Raw genomic sequence first — 15,585 nt, forward strand, 5'->3', positions numbered from 1 at the left:
AAAGCAGGTCAATTAGCCCATCGTGAATTCACCACTATAGTTTCCCCTATAGTTATAAGGAACCGCGTGGAGGTCGACCTGATATTGCTAGCAATGGAATTGTTAGACCCTATTGCTTACAATCTCTTTCCCCCTGATATTTAGGTTGGGATAAAGGCAAAAGATTATTCGGTTAGTTTTTATAAGTAGCAGTGCAGTATATTGGAGATGTTGAGAGGGAACGAGAAGCCTGATTATTCGGTGCAATATGCTATGAAGATAGATGGCACGTTGTGGCCCCGACATGAGTTTAACACTGTTTGCATCGAGACAAAACTCTTAGAGAGAAAGAAATGTAGATACATATTTTTTATTCAAACAAAAATTAAAATAAAAATATTTAAGAAACTAAATTGAAAAATGAATAATCGATATCGACAATATCGACAAAGTGCGTCCGTGCTCGTTATCGAATGCTGCGCGTGGCAGGCGACACCTCGCCCGGGGCGACGCTTTCATCTCCCCCACAATTACTGTGTGAAAATATTGTACGATGATATTAGAAAATTGTCCGCTCCACATTCACACGAATATGGCGTTCTAATTGTCCACTGTAGTACTGTAACAACCTTCAAATATAGCCGGATTCAATGGAATCCAATGAAAAATTAATCAAGTTTTATTTTTAATTATCACAGAAAGTAGAAACGGAATAATATTTTTTTAATACAACTTAGAATGGCAAAGAAGCTATAGATTATTAGTATGGACATAACAGAATACTGTGTCGCCCATGATACCCCTAATGGATCTCGGGACAATCGTTTTCACAAATGAAAACACCAATAATCACTGCGCCAGGCATATTAAGTGATCTGAATAATGGCCTCGGATTTGTAAACAAACCTGCTCACTTTTAAATTTATGTTTTTAAATCATTTCTTGAGTATGAAGCATTTTACCATTGTCCGTGTATCAAGTTTTCTACCTTGTACATCTAGATTAAGGAATGAGCTCGCGTTTTTAATTCTTCCTTACAATGTAATATGGAGATTTTTTACAACACAAGGGACAGACGAGCATGCGGCTGACTTGATGGTAAGTGACTACCGCCGCCCATGATCACCCACAACACCAAAGGCATTGTAGGTGTGCTGCCGGCCTTTTAAAATGGAATATGCTCTTTTCTTGAAGGTCATGATGTCGTATCGGTTCGGAAATACTGCTGCAGGAAGTTGATACCAAAGAGTGGTTGTGCGTGGAAGAAAGTGCCTTGAAAAACGCACGGTGGAAGACCGCCACTTGTTCAGATGGTTGGGATAAAACATTAGTTTATGGCGGGTTGTACGGTGGTGAAAATCAGCAGCAGATATTAAAAAACAGGACTTTTAAAAGGCTGACATTTAAAAGGCCGCCAATAAAAAAGCAACTCCTCTCGTTGTAAACCGTCTGCTCGTTTGTCTCCCGAACAATAAAAAAGAAAATTAAACATTATTTACGATAAATTTATGCCCAACACTACATAAGTAAATGGGTAAATAAGGTATATGCACCAATACTCCTATATTGCTAGTACTCGTTCACTCTGACAGCATGATAGGTGGCGCCACTTGCCTCCGAAGGACCGTAAAGAGCCACTACAATCGTGATGAATGGGGCGGGTTTGACTAATTCCTTAACCCGAGGGTATGTAAACGGTGTTATGCAATCTCTAATAGATTAGATTTTATGGTAAACATCTTTTTGTAAATATAAATATGCTAATATACGACAACTTAACCTTCAAGAAAAGAGCATATTCCTTTTTAAAAGGCCGGCAGCACACCTGCGATGCCGTTATTGTTGTGGGTGATCATGGGCGGCGGTAGTCACTTACCATCAGGTGAGCCGCATGCTCGTTTGCCCCCTGTGTTGTAAAAAAAAGTCATATATTTTTCTTTGTTTATTGAAATTAATTCTTTTATAAATCGCGTATCAAGATAAAACATACGACAGATTTTAAGGTAAACGTTCAGGAATAGAACTATAAAAATACTATTAAAACTAATGCATATTTTTTACATGAACTAACAGACAGATGGATAAAAAGATCTGTTTTGGCTTCTATAGCTCTTACTAAGACCTGTCATATTATATATTTCCTTCAATATCTTTCATGTACAAACATGGTTTAATTATAATTTTATTATATGTATATGTGTGTCGCCGTGTGGTCCCGGCATAGAATGGACAACCCTTTCCTTTCTCCATAGCTGTCGTAAGAGGCGACTAAGAGAATTTATGAGAATAGTATGGGAAGGGCAACAGCATCACTTTTTAAACACCACCAAAGTCTAACTGCGGTTGCCAACTTGCCTGCTAAACGCGGCAACTACTGGAAAACCCCTCCAAAAGGAGGAAGCCTAAGTTAACCAGTGGACAGTTAACGGCCGATATAATAATAATGACATAGATATATTATCAAGTATTGCTTTATTTTTCCTCTATTCAATAATGCACCGCCTACGTATTTCTCTGTTCGCCCAATGGTCGACTGGTAGAGAACACCGTCCGGTGTTAAGTCCGTCAAATGTACATAGAATTTTACTGTGCATTAAAGTTTAAATAAATATATGTATATAGTATACAGTACTAAATATATGTATTATTGATGTTATGAACAAAACCGATAAAATGGATCCCTTAGTTTTCGCCGCGTGTCAAACACAGTAAACCGCACCTAATAAATCAATTATCGGTCCGCGACAAGTGCTCTCACCCGACAAGTCCCCTGTATTAGACGTCGAAATTATTTGTAGGGTGTTTCACATATACTTTAATTATGTAAATATATAGTACAAAGCTTTACTATTTAAATAAATTCACGCCAATTCCATACGAATCAGTAGACAGTACCGTATGCTCAAAAATCTTCAACCAGAGAATCCACCATGAAATCTTATTGTAAGTTCCATGCCCATAATAAGACGCTTTCATATAATTAGATTTATAGAAGCAAAACAATACTTTATTTTTTATAAATCCCACTTATAACTGAAACTAACCTTTCTGAGATTTTTTTAATGGAATGAAAACAATACCCATTTTTATAAAGCACGAGTAATGAGAGATGAAGGTGAAATCAGATCCGTTGGCCCATCGTAAAGAATTCACCAGGAATCAACTACGATGGTTTCCATGCAGTCTTCCTGGTACGCTACGATGGGCCAACTAATCTTATTTCATCCCCATTGTCTCATCCTCCGCCGTTGTACTCTATTAGTATGGGATAGGATACTGAATCTTGAATATATGATATGAATGAATGAATGAATGAATGAACGGTTTATTTTCTCTTCACAAAAGGTGGAACAGAGTAACAACATGAGGTACAATTTGAAATGAAGACCAGTTTTGTGAGAGTTTTATGATACACTATATCATATACATTAATTAACAAGTTTTTTTTTATACAACTTAGAATGGCAATCAAGCTGACGGCCCACCTGATGGAAAGTGGTAACTGTCGCCTATAGACATGAGCAGTACTATGAACATAATAGAGTATACCGTTTCGCCCATGATACCCCCTATGCGTTGCCATTACTGAGGAGAAATACAGCCATGCAAACACAACTGCTTTACGGTTGAAACACGAATGGGACATAGGTAGCCAAACAAACGACTTTTGTACAAAGTCTCCCACTGGTAAAAGTACAGTATGATACTCAAGAACACACACACATACACACACACACACTTTAATCGTGGCGATACCAATTATTTTATCTAACTATAAAAACGATTTTGATAAAATTTTTATGAAAAAATCTGATAATATATCCTTTTAAATAAAAAAACAAGATTTTTCCAAATCGGTTAACAAATGACGGAAGTTCTAAAGGTAACAAATAAAAAAAATACAATCAATTTGAGAACCTCGTGCTTGAAGTCGGTTAAAAGAAATGCCATTTACTGGCGTAACTATGCCATCCTTAGTAAATTCATTGAATAGGGCGCTCCCTTTATTTCAAAATCTTGATACTGTAATTTCATTTTGGGCCAGGGTCTCCATCAGGCCGGAGGCCCATGACACTTTGCTCGCTGTCACCCTGTTGTTTAGCCCCTGGCGTCAGTACTTTAGTGCAGGCTAGTTTTTTGCCGAGAACTTCAATTGTGATGTCTTGCAGTTTAAAGATTACGATTATCATCATACCAGCCTTTAACTGTCCACTGCTGAACCTGCTGAACCACTGCCTTCCCCATAAGGGGAGTTTTGCCAGTAGTTGCCACGCTTGGTAGGCGGATTGGCAATCGAAGTTATGTATTGAAGATGCTTTCAGAGGGACGCTGCTGTCCATCCCTCGCCTTTCCTTAGCCGCCTCTTACGACACCCACGGGAAAGGAACAGGTGACCCACTCTACGTCCAGGTACACACAGCATAAAGTAACATTGGTAGTATATAAAAGAATAAAAATAACTACGTGGTCAAAGTTAATAAAAAAGTAACTGAATCATTTCGTTTTCGCAGGCATGCCCCCCCTACTTCCCCTCCGCGACCCCGAAGTGCGGGTTCTGCCTTGTGAGGGACATCAGTCGCAACCGTCCCGCAATCACCCGTCGGCAACTAGCATTACCTTAAGAGCAGTGCGGGACATTTATTTATCGATATTTAGTTTTTTTTTTCGATAAATTTAAAATTATATAATAGTATTTAGATTTCTTAAAAGTCGGCAACGCTCGCTTGACATCCTTGGCATTACAGGCGTCCATAGGCTACGGTAACTACGTTTACTATTAGACGAGCCATATATTTGTTTGCCATTATAGATGTATAAAAAAAATTCTGGGCTCGATTCTAAGGCATCATTTCTTTAAAATTTTCATTAGTACATATGTGTGTACATGGCGGACTTATTGCTAAAACCATTCTCTCCCAGTCAACCATAGGAACTGTCAGAATACTCGAATGCGGTACTAGTAATTATTGATATACATACATACTAAAATTACATATATAAACGAAATGCTTTCTCACTGTATTGGGTTGACTGGAAGAGATCTCTGTCAGAGACAAGTCCACCCTTGCTCACAACATTTATAAATGCTTTGCTGTTATATGTAACTTACAAGTGCAATAAAGAATATATATAAATAACAAATATACTTACATGTATATAAAACATACTACATTTTATATTATTATTACTATATACACGAAATTGAGAATAATATAAAGTACTTATAGCCCGAAAAAAGTAAAAAAGTGAGCGTGAACGTTTTTAATTTGATAGTTTCTCGAAATTATTGTTTTATGGACCGTTATAAGCTAAATTTATAATAATTTGATTTGACTTTATAAACTTTCACATCTGTAATATTAGGAGACACATTAATTAATTTTGGTTTTTTTTTTTAACTTATTTATCGATAAAATGTAATGAAAGCGAGCATCACTACACCGGTATGAGATCAACACTGTCGCTGTCGGCGGCAGTCGAGTGCGGGTACAGAGGTGCCCATGTTAGAAACCTTTGCTTCGTCAGACGTGTTGCGATGAACGGGTTAGGTTTTTTTTTATGGATGATAATGGAATGGTAACCCCGCCTGCGTTATCGGTATAGACTGGCGGGGCACCAGTGAGGGATAATAGGTAATGATGAAGCATATCTTTTTTTATTGCGTGATATTGAAGGCTGTATAGATACCAGAGGGAGACTTTGTACAAAAGTCGATTGCTTTGGTACCTCTGTCCCATTCGTGTTTCAACCGTTAAGCAGTTGTGTTTGCAAAGCTGTGTTTCGTTTTGAAGGGTGGGACATGGCGTGCATTTACTGGGTTTAGAGGAATAACATCTGAGTCCTCAGGAATGGCAACGCATGGGGGTTATCATGGGCGAAACAGTATACTCTGATATGTCTATGTCTGCTCATGTCTATAGGCGACGTTCACCACTTTCCATCAGGTGGGCCGTCAGCTTGTTTGCCATTCTAAGTTGTATAAAAAAAATCATGTTCTTGGCCTGTCCAATTTTTAACAAGTTTTTAAATAAACTTTAAAGGCCCTCAATAATAAAAAAAACAAATACACATCGCCCGTGAAGTGTGAGCGCGCAACAAGCCGCGGTATTCTCACGGTATGTATTTATTCATCGTGTTTGCAGTGCGGCCCGCCCCCATCGCTCATCGGTTACCATTATGGTTATAAATACATATCTATGGTATTCAATTATGTAGACACATTTATGTTTTGTACCTACGTGTATATCGTGTAGTTGTGCAGAACGCACCTTTTTAGAGTATATTTTTAAATTTTATATTTTTATTTTGTTTTTCGATATCTGACAATGTCATGATTTAGTTATTATATTTTTCTCTATCGCTAGCAGAGACCGTCTTATTATTTCGTAAAATATACAGTCCTTTTTCAAGAGCATATCTCTCGTTAAAAGTAATGTTTTATGTATATTGATAAATTTTTATATTTCTTTTTTGCAACAACAATTTTAACGTTTTGCCAGCAGTTGCTACATTTACCAGGCGGATTGGCAATCGCAGTTAGGCTTCTTTTTTTATACAACTTAGAATGACAAACAAGCTGATGCCCCACCTGATGGAAAGTGGTAACCGTCGCCTATAGACATGAGCAGTACCATGGATATAACAGTGTATACCAGTGGCAGATTTGCAGTCTTGGCCGCCCTAGGCCCCAGGCCATGTAGGAAGTACCATCCACTATCCGTCTATAGGCGACGGTTACCACTTTCCATCAGGTGGGCCGTCAGCTTGTTTGCCATTCTAAGTTGTATAAAAAAAAATACTGGCATACGTTGCCATTGCTGAGGATTATTTGTTATAAACCTGATAAAAAATGATTAAAATATCAACCTGTATAACACGTCAAACATATTGATGCCCATTGGGCACACAGGCGCGGAATATATTACGGTAACTTTATAATGACAACGTGGGAACGAAGGCGTGCCTTTGACAAGCACGAGGTGGCTACATCACTAATGCATGCTGTGTGCTCACTATATACCAGTATTGTCCTACTTCTAACCGTCTTTGATGTCAAAACTACCTCATAATAAATACATCAGCAGTATTTCCGAACGGATACGACATGATAACCTTTAAGAAAAGAGCATATTCCTTTTTAAAAGGCCGGTAGTAGGGTAGGGCGGGGCTAAAAGGTCCGCGGGTAAAAAGGTCCACCATGCCTATCTCCGAAACTAAGTGCACGTTAGACAACGGAATGACCGGTGCGTGAAGGGGACGAGGGACGGGTGCGCATGCCGCCCCGCGCAGTGCATTTTCTAGAGCCGGCAAGAGTGTACGCGCAAGTGGTGCGAAAATTACACGTAAGTAATGTTTTAGATTTTACTTAGTTTTAGTCTCATTGTTCGATTTTTAAACTTACGAAACATAATTTCTCTGTATAAATGTTTAGTGGTATTAAGTTTCACGTAGTGCCATTGTTTTTTTGTTTGCATCACCTTGTTTTTCTACATAACCTAAAACAACAGTCCACCTACCATTGGGGCACAAAGGACCGCGGTGGACCTTTAAGCCCCACGAATTATTTTGATTCTATGTATTAATTTCTATTTTATTTTCAGAATGCGGAATTATAAAAAAACCACTGAGCGTGGTACGAAGTCCGTTGAGCTGATGAAGCGAGCGGCTGATTTAGTCGCAAATGAAGATAAATCAATAAGGCAAGTTTGTCGTGACTATGAGATTAGCAGAACTTCATTGAAGAGATTCATGGCGCGGTTAAAGGAAAATCCGGAGTCGCCAAAATTTGGCTACGGCACTCCCAGATTAGTGTTTAACCAAGAACAAGAAACTTCTCTCTGCGAGTATTTACTGACACTTGCACAAATCTTTCACGGTATAGGCCCTAAAGATGTTCGTCGCTTGGCTTATGAATGCGCTGTAAAATATAATTTGAAGATTCCTGAGGTATGGCACACAAATAAGATGGCTGGAAAGGACTGGCTGACGGGATTCTTGTCAAGGAATGACCGTCTCTCTATCAGGAAGCCAGAGGCTACTAGTTTGAGCAGGGCCACCTCTTTCAATCGAACGAACGTTTGTGAATATTTTGATAAATTGGCACACGTGATGGATCGTCACAAATTCAGAGGTTCGTCTATATGGAATGCTGATGAGACTGGTGTCTCGACTGTAAATAAACCTTCAAAAATAATTGCAGCCAAAGGGAAAAGAAACGTCGGGTCTGTCACATCTGCTGAAAGAGGAACTAATGTAACATTGTTGGTAGCTGTTTCGGCAACTGGATCTTCGATACCTCCAATGTTCGTATTTCCAAGAAAGAAATACCAAGATCATTTCGTGCGAGATGGGCCAGCAGAATGTATTGGTGCAGGAAATGCAAGCGGCTGGATGACTGATACGGAATTCTTGCTTTTTATGAAACATTTCATCACTTATGTGAAGCCAACTAAAGAGTCGCCAGTTTTGCTTTTACTAGACAATCACAGTTCGCACTTGTCAGTGGAAGTGTTGGATCTAGCGAAAAATAATGGAGTAGTGATGCTGTCGTATCCTCCTCATTGTTCCCATAAGCTGCAGCCCTTAGACGTGTCTGTTTTCGGGCCGTTTAAAAGGTATTTATCGTCAGCACAAGATTCATGGATGCGTGGCCACCCAGGAAAAACAATGAGCATTTACGATATCCCAGGCATCGTCCGAACAGCTTTACCTTTGGCACTGACTCCCAACAACATCTCGAAAGGGTTTCAAAAAGCTGGGGTTTACCCGTTCAACCGGGAAGTGTTTGATGAGTCGGACTTCGCTCCAAGTTTTGTGACAGACCGACCAAATCCGAACAATCCAACAACGTCTTCTGTACCTAATGAGTCACAGCCGCCTATGTCTACAGAGCCCCAGTTGCCTATTTCTCCAGGTTCACCAAGTTTGTTAATTTCTTCGCAGCCCGAAGTTGTAGCAGTTGTTTCAGCAAATATCTCCTGTATCTCCTTCTCAGTTGTCTACAGTAGGGCCTCAGTTGCCTACCGTCTCAGTTTTGCTGTCCTCAAGTGACCTAATGTTGTCTTCTACAGCTGCTGTTGAAAAAGATTGTCTGCCATTAAGGTCCTGTACAGTTCCATCTTCAAACATTGAGCCTCAACCATCTACGTCAGCTTCATCCTTGTTTGCTCAGCCATCAATATTTTCTCCGGAATCCATCAGGCCTTTCCCTCAGGCAGGACCGCGTAATGTTACCAGCAGGAAACGACGAAAGGCAGCTATATTAACAGACACACCTGAAAAGGAAGCGTTGTCTTTGGAACAAGAAAATAAAAAGAAGAAGAAAATGGTCTCTCGTAAAAAAGCTGTCTCGAAGAAAAATAAACAAGTGAAAAAAAGATTTTACAAGAAAAAGATACAAATAAAAATAAACAAGTGAAAAGAAAGATTATACAAGAAAAAGATACGAGTTCGAGTTCTGAAGAAGAAGAATGTCTTTGTCTGGAATGCTGCGAGTCATTTGCTGACAGTGTTGCAGGAGAAGGCTGGATTCAATGTAATACCTGTAAAGGTTGGGCCCACGATAAGTGTGCCAAACATCACTCATCATCTCTTGCATACGAATGTAAGAATTGTCAGTCTGATGAAGATTAGTTATTAGTTTTTTGTTGAAAATACTTATTTTTTTAAATTGTTTAAGTTGCTAAAGATGTTACCGATTTCTTTTATGAATATGTACGATTTTGAGATACTACAATTGTTTTAAGATGTTACCTTTATCAAGATCAAAAAGACCAAAGACCTAAAGATTTGTTATTAAGACTGATTATAACTGTGCCTTATAATTATATAACTTAGTTACCAGTGCAAAATAGGTCGCAACATATCTGTCGATTAAAATATAATAAATATAAAGATTATTTATTTTTATTTATTTCCTACATTTGACCACAAAATATGATTTAGTTGTCGTGGTTCTTTTTACCCCAAGACTGGTCCTTTTTACCCCACCTGCGGGGTAAAAAGGACCATTTGACATTACATTTTGTATCGCCCATATTGGGCGCATTGGTAAATTCTGGCCGTATTCACCTATGGCAACTTATAGATGAAGGATTAAACTTTCTATTATTATTAAAGTCTTTCCCAGGAACCTTAAACGTACGTAGTTATGACACAATATACGCAAAATGGACCTTTTAGCCCCGCCCTACCCTACACGTGTAATTCCGTTGTTGTGAGTGATCATGGGAGGCGGTAGTCACTTACCATCAGAGGGCCTACCATGAAATGTTTTCCGAAATTTCGGAGCCAAACGAAACAGAAATTTGATGTTAAAATTTCATAATACATGCCGTTTGGAAATATTAAAAATGTTAAAATATTGTTCCTTTGCACTTTTATGATATGTATGACGAACGAAATATCATTTATTATCCAATATAGACAAAAACACGAAATTGAGTCCGAAATTTCGGAATTTCATTTCATGGAAAAGTTTTGAAAATAGAATGACTATTTTTTTTATAAAATCTGCAATAGCAAACAAGCTTTGCTGATCACAGATAATGAAAGAGAAGCACCCGTATTCCAACAGTATAGTCACAGATAATATAATATGGTATAGTAAACATAATCTATGGTCATTTCTACATTCATGTCTATATTACAATAAAGTTTGTGCTAAAACCAGAATGAGAAGTTAGTATAAACATAACTGCTACCATACAAACATTGTATTCACCTGAGTTTTAATTATAAAATAATTAAGGGCCGTATAAAAGCATTGTTTACAATCGATACACATCTAAAAATTCAATTTTTTACCATATAAAACGATAGAATAAATATGTTCAGGGTTTCAAATACTCAGAATTTATACATTAGCCTTCGGTAAATACCTATTCGTTTTACAATCGTTGTACAGACATAGATAATAAAGAAGTGACAATTAAGCGCGGGAAATTTTATCTGTGGTCTCTAAACTTGACAATATATATAGCTTTGTTCTTCTTTTTTATATATATATATATATATATATATATATATATATATATATATATATATATATATATATATATATATATATATTTTAATGCAACTTAGAATGGCAAACAAGTTAACGACCCACCTGTTACATATAGACATGAACAGTATCACGAACAACAAGATATTTGAGAGTTTGCTCAATATACAATTTCTTAATGACAGTGACCTAAGAATTACATAGAGGAAGTGATAAAATTGACAATTCATAGCAGGTTAGTGTACAGAAAATGTTATACGGCCGTATAACCCTACCAAATTCAGATGCAACCTGCTTGCATACTTTCAACATAAACTGTGTCGAATATATAATCTAGTAATGTAAAATTTGTCATTGACAAATAAGTGACATATCAAACATTTTCTATACACTAGCCTGCTATGAATTGAGAAAAATAACAACTGACGGTGTATCTTTCGTCCTCTTTTTACTAATTATATTTGCATAAGAAGAAAGGAGGCAACCATATGATTCACAGTTTTTATTTTATCATTCCTTCTATGTAATTCCTTGTTCGTAGGACAGTAACCGGATTCGAATCGAACATCGATTTTTTTTTTTAATAATTGCAAAATTATTCCAGCCCGTTAAAGTTATGCGTAAAGCCACATAGGTCCGTGCCTCGCTACGTTATCGCCAGATTATGGTCGCTCAACAGTTGCACGGGTTCACACAAATTGAGATATTTATGTAGCTCAGCTGGATATCATGGTTAACCCCTTTGCAACCGACTTCGAAAGAAGAGGTCGCAATGAACCTATATTTTCATTCTACAGGCAAACGAATGGCCCGTCCAATGGAAAATGGCGGCCGTAACTTATGGGTTAGAACAGCGTCATAGACGAATATGGGTGCAGTGTAGATCCCCTTTTATCTTCATTTATCATCATTCAGTTGTACCCCGGCAACGTAAAAAATAACTCTGGTTACATTTCTATTTTCTTCTCGTAAAAAAGTACTAAAAAGTGTAAATCTAGAGGTAGTTTAATGTTTAATTTACAAAAGTCGATTGCTTTGATACCTCTGTCCCATTCGTGTTTCTACCGGGAAGCAATTGTGTTTGCATGGCTGTGTTTCGGTTTGAAGGGTGGGATATGGCGTGAATTTACAGGGTGCAGAGGAATAACACCTGAGTCCTCAGGAATGGCAACGCATGGGCGGTATTATGGGCGAAACAGTATACTCTGTTATGTCCATGGTACTGCTCATGTCTATAGGCGACGGTTACCACTTTCCATCAGGTGGGCCGTTAGCTTGTTTGCCATTCTAAGTTATATAATAACAAAAAAAGAAAGTAACTTTGTTTACTTATTTATTTACATATTAATACGTGAAGCAAAAACTTTGTACCCCTTTATACGAAAATTGCGCCGACGGAGGGGTATGAAATTTGACACACTTATAGTTCATTTAGAGAAGGAATGCAGAATGCTATTCTTTTAATTATACATAAAAAAATACATTAAATAAAAAAAACATTACATTAAAAATATTTTCCAGACCAGTACCTATTTTTATACTCTTTTTTCCCTATAAGCAACATTTCCCAATAAGAAAGTTTTTTTATTAAAAGTGATCCAAATGAGTTGCTTATATGGAGCGTTAATTATATATAAATAAATATATATGTAACTAGCGGCCCGGTACGCGCTTCGCTACGTATAAAGTGTAATAATAAAAAAAAAATTAACATCAATATCGCTGACGATTTGGTTTAATCGAAGCACGGCCAAAATGAAATGATAGCATGAATGACATAATAACATGCTTGCTCTGTCAACACTGAAAACAGTTTCAATTTGACAGCACAATCCCCATCTTAAAAAAAGTTTGAATTTGACACAAAAATCCCCATTAACAAATTGTTCCGCCATTTATTGAATTCATTTGTTACAAAAAAATGTGATAAATGAAGAACCGCTCGACCGATTTTGTACAAACTTCACATAAACCATCTACTAAATAGTCCGAACAAAGCCTAAACATTTGGTTTGGATAGGTGAGCACGATCTTGAGTTATAAAATTACAACGAAAAGTGGCATTAATTTTTATATATATATAGATAAAACATTAAAATTTTTGCACTACAATATCTAATATCTGGGGGAGAAGGGATTGTTAATAATAGGGTCTAGATTCCCCATTGCTGGCAATACTCCCTGTCAGGTCGACCTCCACGTGGTGCCCCCTGGAAACTATCGTGCTGAATTTCTGGTGTATTCATCACGGTGGGCTAACAGACCTATTACCATCCGCCAGCGCATACCATTAGCGCAGGCGGAGCTACCATTCCATTATCATCAATTAAAAAATCTAATATCTATATATATTTTTTATACCACTGAGGTGGCAAACAAGCATACGACCCACCTGATGGCAAGTGGTTACCGTAGCCTATGAACACCTGCAATACCAGAGGTATTACGCGCGCGTTGCCGACCCTGAAGAAACCTCTTTACCCCCCTTTTGAAGAACCCCATGCTGTAGTCTCTTGGGAAAACCTCGGCAGGGAGCTCATTCCATAACCTGATATATATTGGTATAGCTATCCATTCCAGTGCTTGTAAGAGCCATGTAGAGCGAAACACGCCGTGCCTCGCCCCGCTATCGTCAGATTATGATCGTTCGACAGTTGTTAGCGTTCACACCAACCTACAAATGCTTTTTCGGGCTCTATTGCTTGCTTACTATGTATCCACATGTACATAAAGGCGTGGCGCAAAGAAAAGTTACGTTCGGAACAGCCTGTATATTGGAATTGAATTTTAACTTGTATTGAAACGAAAATGGGGAGATTTTGTATTGAAGTGAATCTTGTGCATGAGTACATTTATCCCGTGAAGCAGTTGTGTTTGCATGGCCGTGTTTCGGTTTGAAGGGTGGGATATGGCAGTGAATTTACTGGGTACAGAGGAATAACACCTGAGTCCTCAGGAATGGCAACGCATGGAAAGGTATCATGGGCGAAACAGTATACTCTGTTATGTCCATGGTACTGCTCATGTCTATAGGCGACGGTTACCACTTTCCATCAGGTGGGCCGTCAGCTTGTTTGCCATTCTAAGTAATATAAAAATATTAAAAAAAAAATAAGCCTCACCCTTGGGGGGTTTTGCCAGTAGTTGCCACGCTTCGCAGACGGATTGGCAACTGTAGTTAGGCTTTGGAGATTGTTTTAAGAGAGGCGCTGCTGCCCATCCCTCGCCTTCCCTTAGTCGCCTCTTACGACATCCACGGAAAAGGAAGAGGTGGCCAATTCTATGCCGGGAGCACATTGCATAATATTGCCGTGTGGGGGGAAAGGGATTGTTAGTAATGGAGACTGAGAATCCCATTGCTAGCGATATACCCAACCAGGTCGACCTCCTCGCGGTTCCCCCTGGAAACTATCCAGGTTAATTCCTGATGAATTCATCATGATGGGCTAACTGGCCTGTTTTCATTCTCACCTATCACCCTTCACTGGTGCTCCGCCAGCGTATCCCGTTAGCGCAGGCGGGGTTACTATACCATTTTCCATCCATCAAAAAAAAAATTACCGTATGATCCTGACATAGAATAGAATAGGTTCATTTGTAAGAACATATTTTATATCCGAATAAATTAAGAACTCCTTTAAATTTGTGGATCAAGTCATTTATTATATTATCATTAATAAGGATCTCATCCTCCTTCTTTTTCGAAGTCGGTTATCCTTTAACCGACTTCGAAGAAACAATCGACTTACATTTTCGCCTATCAGTGGTCGTAGGCTGCGTGTAGTCTTTGTCCGGTAACTCCTCCTTCACCTTCGCTTCCATCTGTAACGAATAAAAATATTTGAGTACATAAACAATATGTTCACGACTACAATCCCTAATGGGGTAGCCAGACGCATTTTTTTTAATAGATGACAATGGAATGGTAACCCCGTCTGTGCTATCGATATACGCTTGCGGGGCACCAGTGAGGGATGATTGGTGAGAATGAAAGCAGGTCAGTTTGCCCATCGTGATGAATACACCTAGAATTCAGCGCGATGGTTTCCAGGGGGCCCACGTGGAGGTCAACCTGACAGGGTATATTGCTAGCAATGGGACTGGTACCGCATTATTAACAATCCCTTCCCCCCCAACTAGACGTATTTGTCCAGTGTTACCGTTGTGATGAACGTAACATTCCACCCTCATTTCGTTTATAGTTTCACGACCGGCTGCCTGCCTGATGTCAACCCTCTTTGGGAATGCATTTTTGGTGATTTCCGCCACCTATGGTATGGAGGAAAGAATTGAGGAAAAAAGGAAAGGAACGTTGGAAATTCGTTAAGGAAAATGGTAATTGGGGGGTGGGGGGGACACTACAGTTGCGCTAATGGGATACGTTGACGGAGCACCAGTGAAGGGTGATAGATGAGAATGAAAACAGACCAGTTAGCCCATCATGATGAATTCATCAGGAATTAACCATGATAGTTTCCAGGGGGAACCGCGAGGAGGTCGACCTGGTTGGGTATATTGCTAGCAATGGGATTCTCAATCTCCATTACTAACAATCTCTTTCCCCCCTGCGGAAAGGACTAGGACACTACAGCGGCTCGGGA

General features: G+C 38.7%; 1 protein-coding gene across 1 annotated transcript in view; it reads right to left on the bottom strand.

Annotated features, from left to right (window-relative positions):
- Positions 1-15,585, bottom strand: part of LOC113519953 (protein CBFA2T1) — a 90,016-nt gene that overhangs the window by 27,525 nt on the left and 46,906 nt on the right. The window contains exon 2 of the mRNA XM_052903286.1: positions 14,734-14,806. Coding sequence (XP_052759246.1) covers positions 14,734-14,806 — 73 coding nt within the window. The remainder of the gene's footprint in view (positions 1-14,733; positions 14,807-15,585) is intronic.

Source organism: Galleria mellonella, unplaced genomic scaffold, assembly GCF_026898425.1.
Source record: "Galleria mellonella isolate WM207_F2 unplaced genomic scaffold, CSIRO_AGI_GalMel_v1 utg1053, whole genome shotgun sequence".
Lineage (NCBI taxonomy): Eukaryota > Metazoa > Arthropoda > Insecta > Lepidoptera > Pyralidae > Galleria > Galleria mellonella.